The sequence below is a fragment of the Tursiops truncatus genome, chromosome 15, assembly GCF_011762595.2.
Source record: "Tursiops truncatus isolate mTurTru1 chromosome 15, mTurTru1.mat.Y, whole genome shotgun sequence".
NCBI classification, from domain to species: domain Eukaryota; kingdom Metazoa; phylum Chordata; class Mammalia; order Artiodactyla; family Delphinidae; genus Tursiops; species Tursiops truncatus.
The window spans coordinates 62,204,400-62,223,982 of record NC_047048.1 but is presented as its reverse complement, the minus strand read 5'-3'; the positions used below and the strand labels follow the sequence as shown (position 1 = coordinate 62,223,982).

The window sequence follows — 19,583 nt, the reverse complement described above, 5'->3', positions numbered from 1 at the left end:
GAAATATATTAGGACACATGAAAAAGTAGAAAGTAAAAATATAGGAGAAGACATATCATGCAAACATTACCCCAAAACAGCAGATGTAGCTATACTAATATTAGATAAAGAACACTTTAAGGCAAGAAACATTGCTAGAGGTAAAGAGGATTATTTTATAATGATAAAAAGATCAACACCCAGAAGATACAGTAATTCTACACATAAATTCATCTTACTACATAGCTTCAAAATATATAAAGCAAAAGTGACATGACTAAAAGGAGAAATAGACAAATCCACAGTCAAAGAGGGAGATTTTTAACTATCTCAGTCACTGATATAACAAACAGACCAAAAATATCAACAAGGACATAGCAGAGTTGAATAAATCCTTAACAAACAACCTAGATGTCATACATAGAATATTACACCATTAAATGTTAGTATGCACATTCTTTTCAAGTGTTTTTGGAGTGCTTATCAAAATTGACCATATTATGGACCACAAAGCAAGTCACAACACATTTTTTTTTTTTGGCAGTGCCGCGTGACATGTGGGACCTTAGTTCCCCAACCAAGGATTGAACCCATGCCCCTTGCAGTGGAAGCTCAGAGCCTTAACCACTGGACTGCCAGGGAAGTCCCCATAACACATTTTAAATGATTGAAATAATACAGAGTATTTTCTGTGACCATAATAATAAATACATTACAAAAATATAAAAAGAAAATAAAAATAATTTGAAATTACACTATAGTCTCAATTAAAGAAGAAATCTCAGGAGAAATTAGAGTATTTTGAACTGAATGATGTTGATAAAACAACATATCAAAATTTGTATGATGCAGCTAAAGCCATACTCAGAGGAAAATGTATTGCTTTGAATGAATATACAGTTGGCCCTTGAACAACACAGGTTTGAACTGCACAGGTAGGTCCACTTATACGCAGATTTTTTCCAATAAGGACGTACTGCAGTACTGTACAATCTGAGGTTGGTTGAATTTGAGGATGCAGAACCATGGATATGGAGGACCAACTGTAAAGTTGTACTCAGATTTTTTTTTTTTTTTTTGCGGTACGTGGGGCTCTCACTGTTGTGGCCTTTCCCGTTGCGGAGCACAGGCTCCAGATGCGCAGGCTCAGCGGCCATGGCTCACGGGCCCAGCCGCTCCGCGGCATGTGGGATCTTCCCGGACCAAGGCACGAACCCGTGTCCTCTGCATCGGCAGGCAGACTCTCAACCACTGCACCACCAGGGAAGCCCTGTACTCAGATTTTTTAACTGTGTGGGGGTTAGCACTCCCACATTGTTTGAGGGTCAACTGTTTTAGGAAAGAAGACTAGGACTTCCCTGGTGGCACATTGGTTAAGAATCCGCCTGCCAATGCAGGGGACACGGGTTCGATCCCTGGCCTGGGAAGATCCCACATGCTGCGGAGCAACTAAGCCCGTGCACCACAACTACTGAGCCTGCACTCTAGAGCCTACGAGCCACAACTACTGAGCCTGTGCTCTAGAGCCCGCAAGCTGCAATTACTGAGCCCGCGTTCTGCAACTATTGAAGCCCACACAACCTAGAGCCCGTGCTCTGCAACAAGAGAAACCACCGCTCAACGAAGAGTAGCCCCTGCTCGCCACAACTGGAGAAAGCCTGCACACAGCAACGAAGACCTAACACAGCCAAAATAAATAAATAAACAAAGAAATTTTTTTTAAAAGTCTAAAAATCAGTGATCTAGGTATCATCAGAAAAAGTAATTATCCCCAGAAAAGTTTGAAGAATTGTGTATTGTAAAGTTTAGAAATTAAAGAAGTATAATAATCATTAAAGCCCAAAGTTGGTACTTCGAAAGACTAATAAAATTAAGAAATCTCTGGCAAAATTTGTCAAGATTAAAAAAAAAGAAGATGCACGTTACCAATATTGGGAAAGAAAAATCACTATAGTTCCTGTAGACACAAATAAAATATTATGAACAATTTTATGCCAAAAAAATTGTAAATTTTTGTGAAATGAACATATTCCTAGAAAACCAAGAAAAAAAATAAGAAAAGAAAAGAAAAAAATAGCAAATGGCTAAGAAAAATATAGCAAATCCGGATAGTGTTTTATCTGTGAAAGAAATTGAATCTGTAATTTAAAATCTTCTCTCAAAGAAAACTGAGGTTGAGATGGCTTCATGGTGAGTTAATTTCCCAACTGTTTGAGGAGGAAGTAACACTAATCATATAAAACATCTCAGAGAATAGAAGAAGGGAAAACATTTTGCATTTTATTTTATGAGTTCAACAATCCTGGTCCATTATGGAGTTTCCCGTGCCTATTATATATGTCTTAAAACTAAAATTCACCTCATACCTTTACTGTGTAAACAGCTCTTCACCAGGTATTTAACACATTAGATTTTGTTTATTCTCTTTACTCAATTCAGCAGATAGTCCCAGTGGCACAAAATGATTCAAGTGATGCTAAATAATTCTCCCTCATATGTACGCTGGCAAACTAGCATGGAACAGTATTCTAGGAAAGAAAGAGATTTTTGTTGACAGAATAGCCTCCTCCCCACCCTGTACTCTGGAAGCTGATAACATTAACTTTTAACTTAATGTATTTGTTTTTCTCCTGCAGACTCCATTAATAATATACCTCTTTCATTTCCTGATTGACTATGCTGAATTGGTATTTATGGTAAGTAACCTTCCACATAAAATCAGTATGTATGTATTTTTAATTTTAGAGTCTTTTTTTTTTTTGTGGTACGCGGGCCTCTCACTGTTGTGGCCTCTCCCATTACGGAGGGCAGGCTCAGCGGCCGTGGCTCACGGGCCCAGCCGCTCCGCGGGATGAGGGATCTTCCCGGACTGGGGCACGAACCCGTGTCCCCTGCATCGGCAGGCGGACTCTCTACCACTGCGCCACCAGGGAAGCCCAATTTTAGAGTCTTTTAAAATAAATTTATTTATTTTATTTTTGGCTTTGTTGGGTCTTCATTGCTGCACATGGGCTTTTCTCTGGTTGCAGCGAGAGGGGGCTACTCTTCGTTGCGGTGTGCAGGCTTCTCACTGCGGTGGCTTCTCTTGTTGCGGAGCATGGGCTCGGGTGCATAGGCTTCAGTAGTTGCAGCATGCGGGCTCAGTAATTGCAGCTCGCGGGCTGTAGAGCACAGGCTCAGTAGTTGTGGTGCACGGGCGTAGTTGCTTCGCAGCATGTGGGATCTTCCCGGACCAGGGATCGAACCCGAGTCCCCTGCATTGGCAGGCGGACTCTTAACCAATGCGCCACCAGGGAAGCCCTAATTTTAGAGTCTTTTATCTTCTTGTTTTTAAGGGGAAAAAAATCTATATTAGGAGCTGAGGAGTTTCTCAGAACATAAAAGCAAAAAGCTATCTTAAATGTGAATTCATGGAACTGTGATAGTTTTATGGATGTGTGAGTAGTCGTCTCTGGCATCTGACCAGTTCCAGTTCCTTATAGTTTTAAAATTTGATTTCTGGACTATGTATTCTTGAATTTCTAGCTTCATTCAGGGTTCTATGATTGGCTTTAATTGTGGTGCCAGTATAGAGGGCATCCGGAATTTCCTAAACATTCTGCCAAGACATTCTGTGCAGAGGACATGGGCCAGATGAGACTTTAAGGGCAAGAACCTTCAAAATTGAGAAAACAGGGCTATGTTTTGAGTGTAGAAATTTGAAACACTTGTCTAATCTAGAGTTGAAAATCTGGGTCAAGTAGGAGGTCCACTGAGGTCTTCATTAATAATTATAATGGCTGTGGCTTGTTGAGGGCTTACTGTGCGCTAAGTACTTGACCTGCATCAGGCCTGCAAAGCAGTGGGTATTATTCTCATTTTATAGAAAACTTAAATAACTTGCGATTACAGAGCAGATGTGGGACACCAAACTGATGTAAGCCTTAGTGGGTCCTAGTCCTCAGAGTTTTCTGGTCAGACCTCCCTGAAGAGGCTTTATCTTTGTAGTCAAAGTGAGGGTTGAAGTTCTACCTGAATGTAAGAATTCAGTACTGGATAGTCCATCACCATCCCAAAACTCCATGCTCTGGCAGCATTCCATTACTCCTGTACTAATTAGAGTCATTTCCTTTTATTTCTCTTTCTCTTGACAGATAACTGATGCACTCACTGCCATTGCCCTGTATTTTGCAATCCAGGACTTCAATAAAGTTGTGGTGAGTAGTCAGTGGGTGGGACAAAACCAGTGAAATTCGGTAGCCTGATGATCTCTGTTATCACAAAAAATCAAAGGTCATGTACTTAAAGATCAGCTGTCTTAAAATCCTAAGAAGTGGGAGTGAAGCTTCTGGCTTGTTCAGCCATCCCTGGAATGACCAAACCCAAACCAATAAGACAGCTTTACTAATATATATAGAAAGGTCAGCTTAATCTTCGTGGCTTAATATCCACTCACCTATCCAGGTTCAGACTTTTTGGAGTAAATGGAGTTGAACTACTGTTATATTAATGAAGACCCTTAAAAATCTTCCATTCTGGGCTTCCCTGGTGGCGCAGTGGTTGAGGGTCCGCCTGCCGATGCACATGACGTGGGTTCGTGCCCCAGTCCGGGAAGATTCCACATGCCGCGGAGCCGCTGGGCCCATGAGCCATGGCCGCTGAGCCTGCGTGTCCGGAGCCTGTGCTCCGCAACGGGAGAGGCCACAACAGTGAGAGGCCCGCGTACCGCAAAAAAAAAAAAAAAAAAAAAAGTCTTCCATTCTTTTCACCAGTTTTTCTTTCCAAAAGAAAATGAATAGAGCTTTTAACTCACTGTCTTATGCCCATCCAAGGTAAAACTGGATTCCCAATGTAGTTTCTATTTCCCTGCAGAGAGCAATCTTAATTGGAAAATTTGGCATGTATTAAATACCTATTGAAAACCATATGTAATAGCCAAGGAGAATTGTGTAATGGGACCATTCTCATTTTCCTGGATTCTGAGAGAGTTAACAGATTAAACATGTGTACTATCTATGTAGTTATTTTAAAAATTGTCTGCAGTCCTCATTGACTGGCTGGGAGCCACTGAGAGGATTTAGACTGGGGTGAGTGAAGGCTGCATTCCATTGATGTTGTCTGTTTGTGGTTCATTTTCACTTGTGTTACCAAGTAATAGAACCAGAATTAGCAGTCTGCCTTTCTGTGCTCTGGTCATCAGTAACATAAAGTGGGTAAATTCTAGAATTTTAGACCTAAAGGGGTTTTTAAAATATCTGGACTGAGGGTTCTTAATTTGGGGTCCATTTATAGGCTTAACGGGTCTATAAAGCCCTTGAAATGGTATGAAAAATTGTGTGTGTATGTGCTTATATCATTTTTTCCAAGAAGAAAGTCCATAGTTGCTATCAGTGCTCAAGGAGTCCTTGATTACCCCCCTTAAGGGATTAAGAACTGCATATTAGAGACTTAACATCACTAAGACCAGGGAGTATACATCTTAAGCTAATGGAGCATTTGTGACAACATGGGTGAACCTTGAGGACATTTTGCTAAGTAAAATAAGTCAGACAGAGAAAGACAAATACCGTATGATCTCACTTATATGTGGAATCTAAAAAAGTCAAACTCATAGGAATAGAGAGTAGCTTGATGGTTGCCAGGGGCTGGGGGGTGGGGTAAACGGGGAGATGTTGGTCAAAGGTACTAACTTCCAGTTGTAAGATGATTAAGTTCCAGGGATCTACTGTGCAGCATAGTAACTCTAGTTAACAATATCGTATTGTATACTTGAAAGTTGCTAAGAGAGTAGACCTCAAATACTCTCACCACACACACACAAACACACACACACACACATAGTTATGTGAGGTGATAGGTGTTTTAACTAACCTTATTGTAATATTTTGCAATATATGTATATAATATGTCCAATCATCATGTGTACCTTAAACATATACAATGTTATATGTCAATTATATGTCAAGAAAGCTGGAAAAGAAAAGAAAGGAAAATTTTAGGGCTGATGTAAAATGCTTTAACAGGATTCCCTAGAAGGCCAGAGATGAAATAACTGGGCATGAGATTTATAAGCAGAGGAATTCAGAAATAAAATAGTAGTGGTTATTTTCTTCTCCCAAGGTAGTTCGTGTATGTAAACTCCAGTCTTTGTTCTTTGAAGTTACCTGCTCAAATATTTAGGGGTGGGACTTCTCTGGTGGCGCAGTGGTTAAGAATCCACCTGCCGATGCAGGGTCCATGGGTTTGATACCTGTTCCGAGAAGATCCCACATGCCACGTAGCAACTAAGCCCATGTGCCACAATTACTGAGCCTGTGCTCTAGAGCCCGCGAGCCACAACTACTGTGCCTTGAACCCGTGCTCCACAGCAGGAGGAGCCACCACAATGAGAAGCCTGCGCACCGCAACAAAGAGTAGCTCCCGCTCGCCGCAACTAGAGAAAGCCCCGCGTGCAACAACAAAGACCCAAGGCAGCCAAAAATTAATTAATTAATTAATTTAAAAACACCGTCTTTATCTCATCTATGAGAATTGGGCGATTGGGATTGACATGTATTCACTGATGTGTATAAAATTGATGACTAATAAGAACCTGCTGTATAAAAAAAAAAAAAAGTGCTTTGTACCAGAATGATTACTGTGTGTTGTAGGGGGAGGGGGCTACTTGATAATTTTATGTTGTTTTCCATAATTCCTTGGAATTTTCTTTCTAAAATAGATAAATTTCCTTTAGGAATTCCAGAAAGCCTTTAGAGAAATATTCTTAAAATTGTTTGCTTTACAAATGTATGTTATTATTTTATTGAGAAATAAGATTAAAATCATCTTTCTGATTTTAAGATAGAAAAAATAATGTAGAGAATTTGCCATTCTCAGACCTTCATTAAAAGAATGATCAAAAAATGTGTCTAAGAAGGAAATAAGTGGAAGGAAGGACAAGCATTTACTGAGTAAAAGAACAATAATGAAGACTTATTTGGGGACTGTTACAACAAGATGGATTGATTCACATGTTTCAGTGATTAGAATGGACATCTTTGGAGGCCACTAGTCTGCCTATCATAGTGTGCTTGGTACTTTTACTTTCAGCATCCTAGTGGGCATGTCACTGGTGGTATCTCCTTGTGGTTTTAATTTGCTCTTCCCTAGTGACTAATGATGTTGAGCATATTTTCATTTGTTTATTTGCCATTTATATGTTTTCTTTTGTAAAGAGTCTGATCAACTTGTTTCCCATTTTTATTGGCTTATTATCTTTTTATTAGTGAGTTTTAAGTTTTCTTTATATATTCTGGATTTAAGTCCAGAACAAATAAAAGTTTTATAAAAAAAAATCTATTAAAAAAAATTTAGGGGGTGAAGGGTCATGATGTTTACAACTTACTTTCAAATGGTTCTGGAAGAAAAATGGTTCCCGTGTGTGCTTTTGTCTGTGTGTGTGTGTGTGTAGAGATAAAGAAAATGTGGCAAAATGTTAACAGTTGGTGGATCTACGTGTTTTATTGAATTATTCTTTCAACTTTTCTGTAGTTTGAAAGTTTTAAATATAAAACACTGGAGAAAAAAATAGCATGTATATATGGGATATATGTGAATATCTAAGGGAGGTTTGGTGGCTTTCATCTAAGAACACAATCAGATCTTTTCAAAGAAAATATAAAACTGAAATGTGTTGGGGGTTTTTTTCTGAAATGTGTTTTAATGAAAGTTGATTAGAGATGCTACCATCATATGCATTCCTTTTTTTTTTTTTTTTACTGATCAGCTGTCATATACTCCAATTAAAACAATTTTTAAGGGGAGGAGAAGCTTATGGGGAAATAATGAAACTAGGTTTCAGTGAGTTTCTTAACGAAGTCAGCTTCAGTGTCAATAGAAGAGATACTTTTAATTTAGTGCGTCAGTAATTTTAATTCATTTCTTAGTTATTTCTGACTTTATATGGAAACATATAGAGATCTCTTTTTTTTTCTTTGTGTGATTTAAAGAGGGAGAGAGAAAACTGAATGAGCTATTGTCAATACCCTGGTTTTGAGCACACCAAGGCAGGGTATGCTATCTGTTATCACCAAGATAAAACTTTATCACCAAATAAAAATTTGGAATAGTTTTGCTTCTCCATCCTCAGAATTCAGCCTACTAGAACATTACGTTTCTTGGTTAGAATAAGAGTTTCATTTACCCTGTGTCAAAAATTAACTCATTCTAAATGGCAGACTTTGATGATACTAACATACTACTGTTGACTTGGATACAATATTAGCACATCTTCCCCCAAATCTTTCCCAGTTTGTCAGAATGGGCCCATATCATATAGTCTGGAAGTATTTTAGTCTTGCTAGAATTTGAGATTTTTTATCCCTGGTAATGAAGCTGTGTCTGCACCCAAATGCATCCTGGTAAACTATGGTGCAGAGATGGAAGACTCCAGCCCCACCCCAGTCTCCAACTTGAGCATGTGGAATATGAATGCTGATTGATTGTGACCAGTTGATTCTCATGACATTTTACATCTGCCTCACTTGACAGAAGCAATGTTGGTCTAGTCTGTCCTTTGCTGAGACTGCGCTTATTTGGAACTCAGAATTCATGTTAGAAAGCTACAGGTGGTTTGATAGGGAGTGATAAAAACCTGTATCCCCTACTATGCTTAGAGGGTTGTGAATTTGGAGGATAGGTTCCTGAATTTGGAATGTGCTGAGGCTAACAGTTGGAGATACAGTGGGGGTGGAATATTCACCTCCGCTATAGGTTTTGGGGATGCAAAGGGGTGTAGACACAGCTTCAGTGATTAGAAGAATCTCTTTATTTGGAGTAGGGGAATTATGTCCTTGCAAAAATCAACCTTTCAAGGGACAGGGAAATGGCTGCATGGGGTAGTGGGTAAAAGGGAAGGAAAACTCCACCCTGGAAATTTTTTTTAATTCAAAAATTTCTGCTAAAATATAACATACATATGGAAAAGCTGATTAATGATTACAAAGGTAACACATTCAGGTAATTACTTTTTAGGTCACTTTTAACCTCTCCTGCTTTAAATCTCATTGTTGTTGAGGCTTCTGAATATACCTAGAAATATACCTATCTTTGGATTTTAAATTGTACTCTTTAACCTTATTTATTTATTTTTGGCTGTGTTGGGTCTTCATTGCTGTGGATGGGCTTTCTCTAGTTGCGGCGAGCGGGGGCTACTCTTCGTTGCGATGCGCGGGCTTTTCATTGTGGTGGATCCCCTTGTTGCGGAGCATGGGCTCTAGGCTCGCGGGCTTCAGTAGTTGTGCCATGCAGGCTTCAGTAGTTGTGGCTTGCGGGCTCTAGAGTGCAGGCTCAGTAGTTGTGGTGCACGGGCTTAATTGCTCTGTGGGCATGTGGAATCTTCCCAGACCAGGGCTCGAACCCGTGTCCCCAGCACTGGCAGGCGGATTCTTAACCACTGCACCACCAGGGACGCCCCTCATTTATTTTTATACTTCTAATATTTTCTTGGTGTGTGTGTGTTTAATTTTCCTTAGATTTTTAGCCACTTTCCTGTCTCTAACTGGATGCATGGGGATGTTTTAAAGGGATTTTGTCTGTGCTTAGGGGATCTGAGTCAATATTGAGTTCTAAGGCCAGGCATAATGGTACCTGTGCTGGTGAGATTGGGGGAGACAAAAAGAAAGGTAGCATCGAATCTGGGGACTGCTGACCTGACTGCCCTTCTCTCGTGGAGACTCTCCTTTCATAAAATCTTTCTGTTTTAAAGTATTTTGGAAGATTGGGGTTACAAGGAAGTTTTCTTTCCTTGTTGACACAGTGTCACCTTTGCCCAGGGCCTACACATCCCTGTTTAACTGCCTGCATCTCTTACTGTAGTCCTGCTGGCTGGCTTCCAGCCTGGGGAATGGGCCTGTATTCCCATCTGTCTCTCTGGCTGCTACTGGGTGAACTCCCTGTTTCCTTTTAACAGCCTTCTTTGTGGCTCTCACACCCTCCAGGTGGCCTTCTTTTTGCAGTAGAACTCTAGAACCCTTAGCTAGTGGGGCCTCCATCCTTCCACCACTGCTGCAGCTGTCCTCATTGACTGCTTTGTTTGCTAAGCCAGCCCCCTTCTCTCTGATAAAAACACCTTAGTTTATATTTTTCCCTTTTAATTAAATAACCCCAGCTGTGAATGGCAGCATAAATCTTACTGATGATAATTCCCACCGTTTAACTTGGACTCCCAGAGATGATCAAAGGGAGGTTTTTGAAGTTTGTTCAGGATTTTTTTTTTTTTGCGGTACGCGGGCCTCTCACTGTTGTGACCTCTCCCATTGCGGAGCACAGGCTCCGGACGCGCAGGCTCAGCGGCCATGGCTCATGGGCCCAGCTGCTCTGCGGCATCTGGGATCTTCCCGGACCGGGGCACGAACCCGTGTCCCCTGCATCGGCAGGCAGACTCTCAACTACTGCGCCACCAGGGAAGCCCTGTTCAGGTTTTTTGATTAAGCCTCTACCTAAACCTCTGCAAGAAATCTGTGGTTACCTGTATTTCTATGATTATCCTGGGATTTTCTTTTGAACTGAAAGATGGCTCTTAAAAATTTTTTTCTAGTTTAAAAATTTAAATATCCAAAATATCTAAGACATGCAAAAATATATAAAGAATAATACATACTGTGAACCTATTTCAGCTTAAAAAATAAAATACTTTACATAGAGTTGCCTCTCTCTGATACTTTCGTCTCCTTACTCCTCTCTAGTTACCACTGTTCTGAATTTAGTGTTTATCGTTCCCACACATGGCCTTAATTTTTTGTGCATTTGTAAATATACCTAAGTAACATATAGTGTTATTTTGCATGCTTTTAACTTTATGTAAATGGTGTAATGCAGTATTCTGTTGCCATCTGTGTTTTCATCCTTAAATCTTTAATCACACACTACTTTGGCTTCTCTGAATGACTCTGTTTTATAATAGGTTGTGGCATTGATTTTATACTATCTAAGATTAAATCAGCAGGGCTACCCATTTGGGGTTCAGAGGCTTTTTCTATCTGTAGTGTGACCCATGTTTGCTTATAGGGTTGCCTAACTTTCTTTCAATCTGGAACACACCCATGAGCTTGTTGGGACACGCACAGGGGAAGGCAAGAGCTTTCCACCCCCATCTCACTCCCTGTAAACTCTCCGGCTGCCCAGCCACACCCAGCCTTCCTCCTCCTTCTCTTCATCATGGTCATTTCCCACTTCCTCTGTGAAAGTCAAAAACTTGAAACAGGAGCGCTCAGAAGAAAACCCAGGACACTGTGACATTCAGGGGATCGTTCCACTTTGCGTGAAAATATTTCGCTTTGATGGAACTTTGGAATCCTTAGGTCGCTGATGATAACTCTTAAAAATGACTAAAAGCTGCTTTGCCATTCAATCATTCATTTAGCCATTCAACAGATATTTATTGTTTGCTCACTGTGCCAGGTATTCGCAAATAAACATGGTCTCTGCCCTCATGGAACTTATAGTATAGTGAAGGAGAAAGATAGTCACATAAATAAATAAAAAAGTTCTAACTGTGAACAGTGTTATGAGATTTTTACAGTCAGGGCAGTGAGTGTGCCTTCCTGAGGAAGTGACAATTTAACTAAGATCTAAAGCTTATGTGGGAGTTAACTAGGGAAAGAGAAGAAGAGGTTGGTTGTTCTAGGTTAAATGCAAAGAACTGGGAGCAGGAGGGCAGTGGCATGTTCATGGTGCTTGAACCCAGAAAGTGAGAGGTGTGGGGAGTGAGCGTGAAATGACCCTGGAGAGGTAGGGCCAGGTCAGACAGGCCATGTGGGCCATGGAAGAACTTTTGTCTTCATCCTAAAAGCAATGGGAAGTTATTTGTTTCATGTGTTTTGTCATTTTTTTCCAGTTTAAAAAGCAGAAACTCCTCCTAGAACTAGACCAGTATGCCCCAGATGTGGCCGAACTCATCCGAACCCCTATGGAAATGCGTTACATCCCTCTGAAAGTGGCCCTCTTGTAAGTATTCTCTGACAAAACAGGGCTCAGTGCCAATGAATGTGAGGAAAATCTGATGAGACTTTCTCATGTTGTTTGTTGTATTTTTGGAGATTTGCAGTCTTAGTCATCAAGTATTTGCTATATTTCTGTTGCACAACTGGGGTTCTGGCCAGGAAAAGAGACAGAGCCATCCTGTCTCTGTTGGGACAAAGCCTCACACAAGCACATGCACAATCGACCCTTCACAAATGCTTTTTCACTCGATGCTGATCTGGCTCCAGCCTCCTTGTAACCAGTGTTTCTAAAAAAAAAAAGGTTTTCCAATTGTGATATATGGATTGCATAAAATTCTGATCTTTATGCAGCAGTTATTTCAAGCAACTCCTATGTTTCACATACAATTTAGTCCCCCATTTGTAGTTCAGAAAACTGAAGTAAAGTACCAAACAGACCCATCCCAGCTGGATGACCAGTATGAGAGAGTGGAACTTACTGAGACTCTATGAAAGAATTCTTTAGGAGTACCAGTGCTGCCTATAACTTTAATTCTTTCAGGTTATTCCTGTTTATATTCCTGAGATAGGCAAATGGGAATAATTATTCAGTCAACTAATAGTAAATGTTAATAATATACTAGTTCCTAAGGATACACAGTAAAACAAGGCAGACAAGTTTCCTCATGGAAAAACATGACCTTAGAGCTTCACATTTAGAAGGGGCCTTATGAGGACAGTTTGTTCAACCCTTTGCCTTGTGTGTGACTCTTCTATTCAGTATTCCAGATAGGTGGCTGCGTAGCTGCTTCTTGAACATCACCTGCTATTTAGAAATGGCTTTTTTTCTCCTCCCACCAAACACATTTGAGGTATCGGTTCATATCTATGTATTTTAGAAATATTGGTGGAAACTACCTAATAGAACTAGAGGTTTGGCAACATTATGAATCCCTTATGGACTCCTATGTCTCCAGGGGGTAGTTTTGTAATAGCAGCAGCCATTTCTTTAAAGGTTGTAGAACAAGCCTATCTAATTGCTGAAAAAAAAGATCAACAATTTCTGGGCCTTTAGCTTTAGAACTGCTAATCTTACAGCTCTGAGAGGTATTGGATTTAAGGTCTTTATTTGCGCATAATAATTATAATCTCTCCCTGAGACACTGGTATGTTTCTTCCTATCTGATAATCAGAATTATGTAACTGGTCTCCCTTTTCACTTTGTCTGCCAGGAAACTCAGAGCCAGATTTAAAGCTGATTACTACAGTGTTGTAGAAGACCCATTTGTTCTTCTTTCCCTAGCCTTTACTTTTTCCTTTTATTTATGCTTTCCCTGGTCTTGATTCTTTATTTGTATTTTAATTTTGCTCTCACTTTTTATTATCTGTTCTCATTTGAGCTGCCTCAAATCTTTTGTGGAAGCAGGGTAAAAATAAATAAAAACACAGTTATGACTGTATAAGATTTCCCTATTCAGCATTTCAAATTTATTTTTTCAGTCCATTCCTTCCCACCTCAGGAAAAGACTGTTTCAGTTTAATTCCCTCCCAGTGAAAGTTCAGGTTGTCCTGTGAAGTTCAATGGCCACTAGCTTACTGAATTCAGCAGATACTTATTCTGTCCTTTGGGTCTGGCTTGGTGGATATAGCTTGGCTGCCAAGAGAACTAAACTTAAGCTGCTCTCACCTCTTGAATGGGGTAGCCTATGTCAGAGCTTAGGAACCTGATTGAGGAAACAGTACTTTCCTGGTTTTCAGAGATAACTGTAGCCATTCCTAAAATATAGGGCTCTGTGGGAATTGGTAGAATTTTTATTACTTTTGAAACCTGAAGTAATAAAAAATATAGGTTTATTGCCAGAAAGACCTGATTTTGAATGTATTTATTAGCTTGTAAAACCTTAGGCTACTTAACCACTGAGTCTCAGTTTCCTCACCTGCAAAATGGGAATGATGTTATTGCTGGTTTACAGGATCCGTGATGATGAAATATGATGGTTTTCCATATAACACATAGCACAGAATAGGCAGTGAATGTTCAGTGCCTTTTACTCACTGGCCACCACCCCACTCCATCCTCTTTTACTTAGGAAAACTTATTTCTAAGAAGTTGCCTTCCCTTGAGTATGGTTTTAGTAAACCTCTTGAACTTCCTGGCTATGGTGGCCAGGACTCCCTGGTCCTTTGACCAGGATTACTAATGCCAAATATGTGTGTTTTTCCCCAGCTATCTCTTAAATCCCTACACGGTCTTGTCTTGTGTTGCCAAGTCTACCTGCGCCATCAACAACACCCTCATTGCTTTCTTCATTTTGACCACGATAAAAGGTAAGGCCCCAAAGGAAGTTCAGTCCCTAATTTGTGCAGGCTTTTGTAACACTTATGCTGTGGATTAAAAAAAAAAAAAAAAAACACTTAAAAACATTTTTTTAAATTACACAAGTAATTTTATAGAAAATTTAGATAAGCCAAGAGAAAAAAATTAATTAAAACATCCTGAAATTCTGCCACTCAGAGAGTCACTGTTAACATAGTTTAAACAAAAAACAAAAACTTCTAAAAGGCTTACAATGAGAATAGCAGTGTTCTGCCCCTTTCTTCCCATCCCTAGTTCAACTTCTTTGATGGAACTACTTTATTTTTTTGCTAGTATTTATTTCCATATTTCCAAATAAGACCTCGTATTGCTGTTTCATGAATTATAAATTTTAGACATTATCTATTGTATTCTTATTATGGGAGATAAAGATTTAGCTTTCTTTTACCAATATCTTCACTTCCCTTCTACCTGGTTTTCCTAGAGAAGTTATGTCACAGCTTTGATTAAATCAGTAGTTGGTAACTATATTTTATGACAGTATATGTATTATTCACTGCTGGGAAAAGTAATAACTATGGTTGTTTTTTCTTTCTTGTACAACCTTTTATTTTTTCTGGGATTAGTAATTGTGGGGTTTTTGCTTGTTTTTGTTTTTGTTTTGCTTTATCTTTCTGTACCAATCACTTTTTTCCCCTCAATTGCTCTGCTAGATCTTTCAAGTGCCTAACAATACAGGCATACCTAAGAGATATTGTGGGTTTGGTTCCAGATCACAGCAATAAAGCAAATATTGCAATAAAGTGAGTCACACGAATTTTTTGGATTCCCAGCACAGATAAAAGTTATGTCTACACTATACTATATTCTGTTAAGTATGCAATAGCATTATGTCTAAAAAAATGTACATAGCTTAATTTAAACATACTTTATTAATAAAAAAATTTAGCCCCTAATAAGAGAATCAGCCCGTCCTTTGAAGCTTTGAAGCCAGGCATTGACTTCTCTTTTCTAGCTATGAAAGTCCTAGATGGCATCTTCTTCTGAAATAAGGCTGTTTCGTCTACATTGAAAATCTGTTGTTTAGTGTAGCCACCTTCATTAATTGTCTTAGGTAGATCTTCTGGATAACTTGCTGCAGCTTCTACATCAGCCCTTGTGACTTCACCTTGCACTTTTATGGTCCGGAGACAGGCTTCTCTCCTTGAACCTCATGAACTAATCTCTCCTAGCTTCAAACTTTTCTTCTATAGCTTCCTCACCTCTCTCAGCCTTCATAAAATTGAAGAAAGTTAGGGCCTTACTCTGGATGAGGCTTTGGCTTAAGGGAGTGTTGTGGCAGGTTTGATCTTCTCTCCAGACCACTTGGACTTTCTCCATATCAGCAATAAGGCTGTTTTGCTTTCTTATCATTCATGTGTTCACTGGAGTAGCACTTTTAATTTCCTTCAAGAACTTTACATTTGCATTACCACTTGGCTAACTGTTTGGTGCAAGAGGCCTAGCTTTCATCCTATCCCAGCTTTCGACATGCCTTCCTCACTAAGCTTAATTATTTCTAGCTTTTTTTTTCCTTTTATTTATTTATTATTTTTGGCTGCATTGGGTCTTCATTGCTGCGCGTGGGCTTTCTCTAGTTGTGGTGTGCAGCCTTTTCATTGAAGTGGCTTCTCTTGTTGCAGAGCATGGGCTCTAGGCGCACGGGCTTCAGTAGTTGTGGCACGCGGGCTTCAGTAGTTGTGGCTTGTGGGCTCTAGAGCGCAGGCTCGGTAGTTGTGGCACATGGCCTTAGTTGCTCCGCGGCATGTGGGATCTTCCTGAACCAGGGCTCAAACCTGTGTCCCCTGCATTGGCAGGCAGATTCTTAACTACTGTGCCACCAGGGAAACCCTATTTCTAGCTTTTGATTTAAAGTGAGAAGTATGCAACACTTCCTTTAACTTGAACACTCAGAGGCCATTGTATGGTTATTAATTGGCCTAATTTTAATATTAGGAAGGAATAGGGAGGCCTGAGGAGAGGGAGAGAGGTGGGGGAACAGCTAGTCTGTGAAATAGTCAGAACACAGACAACACTTATCAGTTGTTTGCCATATTATGGGCATGTGGTGCCCCCAAACAATTAAAAGAGTAACATCAAAGATCACTGATCACAGATCACCGTAACAAACATAATAATAATGAAAAATTTTGAAATATTGCAAGAATTACCAGAACATGACACAGAGACACAAAGTGAGCAAATGCTGTTGGAAAAATGGCTCTGATAGACTTACTTAATGCAGGGTTGCCACAGACCTTCAATTTGTAAAAAACACAATATCTGCAAAGTACAGTAAAACAAAGTAGGTCTGTAGTTTTTTAAAAAAATGTTAAGTACATCAAATAGTTTATTGGTTCCATTATTTTTCTGGAGATCTGCCTCACACATCTTTCATCCTGTACCAGTCTGTCCTGGTTGTTGTCTGGTCTTGATGCAAAGCTGTCATAGTGGAACTTTTCCTTATAATTCTCTTGTATTGTATCCCTTTCCTAGATTCCTTTTTTCGTTTACTGATTTTTTTCCTCGGTTTTCCTAAAGTACTTCCTCTAGTAGTTTTCTAAGAAAGGGTGTGTGAGATATGTATTTTGAATCATTCCACACATGAAAAAATGTGTTTTTCTAACTTAGCACCAGATTAATAGTTGGGGCAAGGTATAGAATTCTAGACTGGAAAAAATTTTCCTTCAGAATTTTGAAGGCATTGCTTCACTGTGTTCTAGCATTCCGGTTGCTGTTGGACAGTTTGAAGCCATTATACGTAACCTAATTTTTTCTTTGAAAGATTTAAGATCTTCTTTTTATCCTCAGTATTTTGAAATTTCATGATGCTATGTCTACTTGGTTCTTTTTTTCATTCATTACTGGGTACTTGGTAGGCCCTTTCAAAATAGAGACTAGTGTCCTTTAGTTCTAGAAGATATTCCAGTACTGTTTTTCAAATTCTCTCTCCTCTCTGTTTTCTCTGTCCTCTCATTTGGGGTGTCTATTGGATATTGGACTTTTTGGATTGATCTAATTTGTGTGTTTTATTTTCTATTGATTTAAGTTCTTTCTTGGTCTCCAGTTGTTTCTTTGAAGCATCATTATTATTTTATCACCATGATATCCTCTCTTATCTCTCTGAGTTTTCTTGGTTTTGTTTTCAGTTTCCATTTGTTCTAAGCATAATCTCTTTGTCTTCCTGGATTCCCCCCCACCCTGCCTTTTTTTTCTGTTTGTCTTGGGCTCTGTCTTTCATATGGGTAGATTTTCTCTTATTTATGGTGATCCTTGGCTGTCTGCTTATTATTTAAGAATGTTAGAAGGATGGGGTATGTAGGGATAGTCACCTGGCTGCACATAGTTGAGGTGAGACCTGGGGTTCTGTCTGGTCTGTATACAAACGTTCAGCTTGATTCTCATCTCTGTAACTTACCCCCACCTGCCATAGTATCTGATAACCTTCAAGGTGCTGGATCTCTCAGAAGTTGTATGGGGTGAGTTGGCCTGATTTTTATTGGTATTCCTCTCTGCAGGCCATTGAGCTGTAATTTCTTCCATAATGCTCAGTCATTTATCCCTCTTCCTCCTGCTTTTAATGTTTCCACTATTATGTTAAAATTTATTTTGCTATAGTCTCTTCTGTTAATTTGTTATTTAAGACTATTTTTAATGCTTTATTGTCATTTTAGTGAGGTTATTGGAGGGAAAGATGATATACATGTGATTAATCTACCATTTTTCACTAGAAGTCTATTAGCATTGGAGGTATATATTTCCAGATTTTTCCCTCATTTTTCTTTTACACTTTTAAATATTGTATCGGTTAACTGTCATCACAAAAATGTTATTTGACAAACCACTCCAAAACTCAGTGGCTTAAAACAACAATACGCATTCACTTAGCTCATGTGTCTGTAAGTCAGATAGGTGTCAGCTGATCTAGGTTGAATGTGGCTAGGCAGTTTGTTGGTTTCATCGGGGCTCATTCATGCATTGGCAGCTGACTGTAGTTGGCTCATCTAGGCTGGGCTCTTCACCACATGTCTGTCATCCTCATGGACCAGGGGACTAATTTAGGCATATTCTTCTTATAGTGATGGCAGAGACACAACTGTGAGCAAGCCCAATCAGGCTTGAGCTTTTGAAGTTCTGGTTGTATCACATGTGCTTACATCACATTGATCAAAACAAAACATGGGTGATCTCAGGTGTGAGTATTTCCATCCTGTCCACAATGGGGGGGCACTGCAAAGTTATATGGCAAAGAGCCTGGACATAGGGAGGGGTTAAGAATTGGGGACAAAAATACAGTCTGCCACATGTCAGTAAACATTTAGTCTGTTATTTTTCATGGCTGCTTACTGTTCCGTTGTCTTGATGAATAAATAGAAATTCTTTAACCAACTTCTATTAAATATCTAGTTAATTTCCCAGTTTTCAGCTGTTTAAATAATACTATAATTTTCTTTCTTTTTTTTAATTTAAAAATTTTTTTGGCCTCATCATGTGGCTTCTGGGATCTTAGCTCCCCAACCAGGGATCGAACCCGGGCCACAGCAGTGAAAGTGCTGAGTCTTAACCACTGGACTGCCAGGGAATTCCCATACAGTTAATTTTCTAATGTAATTTCTAACAGTAATTGTCACACACATGTTCAATTATTTTCTTACTCTAAAGTCCTAGAAATAGAATTATTGTGTCACTGCGTGTATACCTTCTTTAGGATTTCTGAAATTTATCACTAAATTGCCTTCAAGAGTTTTACCAATGTGTACTCGGATAAGAAGTGTATGAGAGCTCTTATTTCCCTACATTATTGCTGAATAATTTGCACACTGAGGAAATAAAGACTCAAAAGTTGTACATAGGACCTTTTACTTAGAGTTTACTTACCTTTCCTAGGGTGGCACGCGGGAATGACTTAGGTCTTCATAAGACATTGCTTCTCTTGGAGTGGTTGTAGTTAGTCTTTCTGTAGGTCATTTAGTTTAACTTATTATCAGGTTACTTGAAATGACTCTTTGCTGTCTGTGAACATCCCCTGCCTCAGTTCCTGTTTCCAGAGTGTCCAGCTCAGGTAGACTCATTTATGAAGGTGCCTGGTGTCCATTAAAGTAAGGACTGTATGAGGCAGCCTGGCAGAAGGGATTGAGCACTGGCCTTTGGAAATGTCACCTTTAAAATAGCTGAGCACAGAGGTAGAAAGACTAAAGACATGCTCTCTGAGGTGTGTACAATAGAAGTCTCACACAAAAATGTAAAGTATGCCATTTTAAGAACATCTTTCAAAAGACCCTTTTAAGTCAATGGAATGATTTTGTTTG

General features: G+C 39.4%; 1 protein-coding gene across 17 annotated transcripts in view; it reads left to right on the top strand.

Moving 5' to 3' along the window:
* PIGU (phosphatidylinositol glycan anchor biosynthesis class U) overlaps positions 1 to 19,583 on the top strand; it is a 127,076-nt gene that overhangs the window by 18,306 nt on the left and 89,187 nt on the right. For 14 of the 17 annotated variants that reach the window (XM_033841361.2, XM_033841358.2, XM_033841355.2 and 11 more), the window contains 4 exons: positions 2,616 to 2,675; positions 4,113 to 4,175; positions 11,834 to 11,943; positions 14,146 to 14,246. In XM_033841361.2, the coding sequence (XP_033697252.1) occupies positions 2,616 to 2,675; positions 4,113 to 4,175; positions 11,834 to 11,943; positions 14,146 to 14,246 (334 nt within the window). The remainder of the gene's footprint in view (positions 1 to 2,615; positions 2,676 to 4,112; positions 4,176 to 11,833; positions 11,944 to 14,145; positions 14,247 to 19,583) is intronic. The other 3 variants (XM_019950733.3, XM_019950739.3, XM_073792894.1) reach the window with 1 other exon arrangement.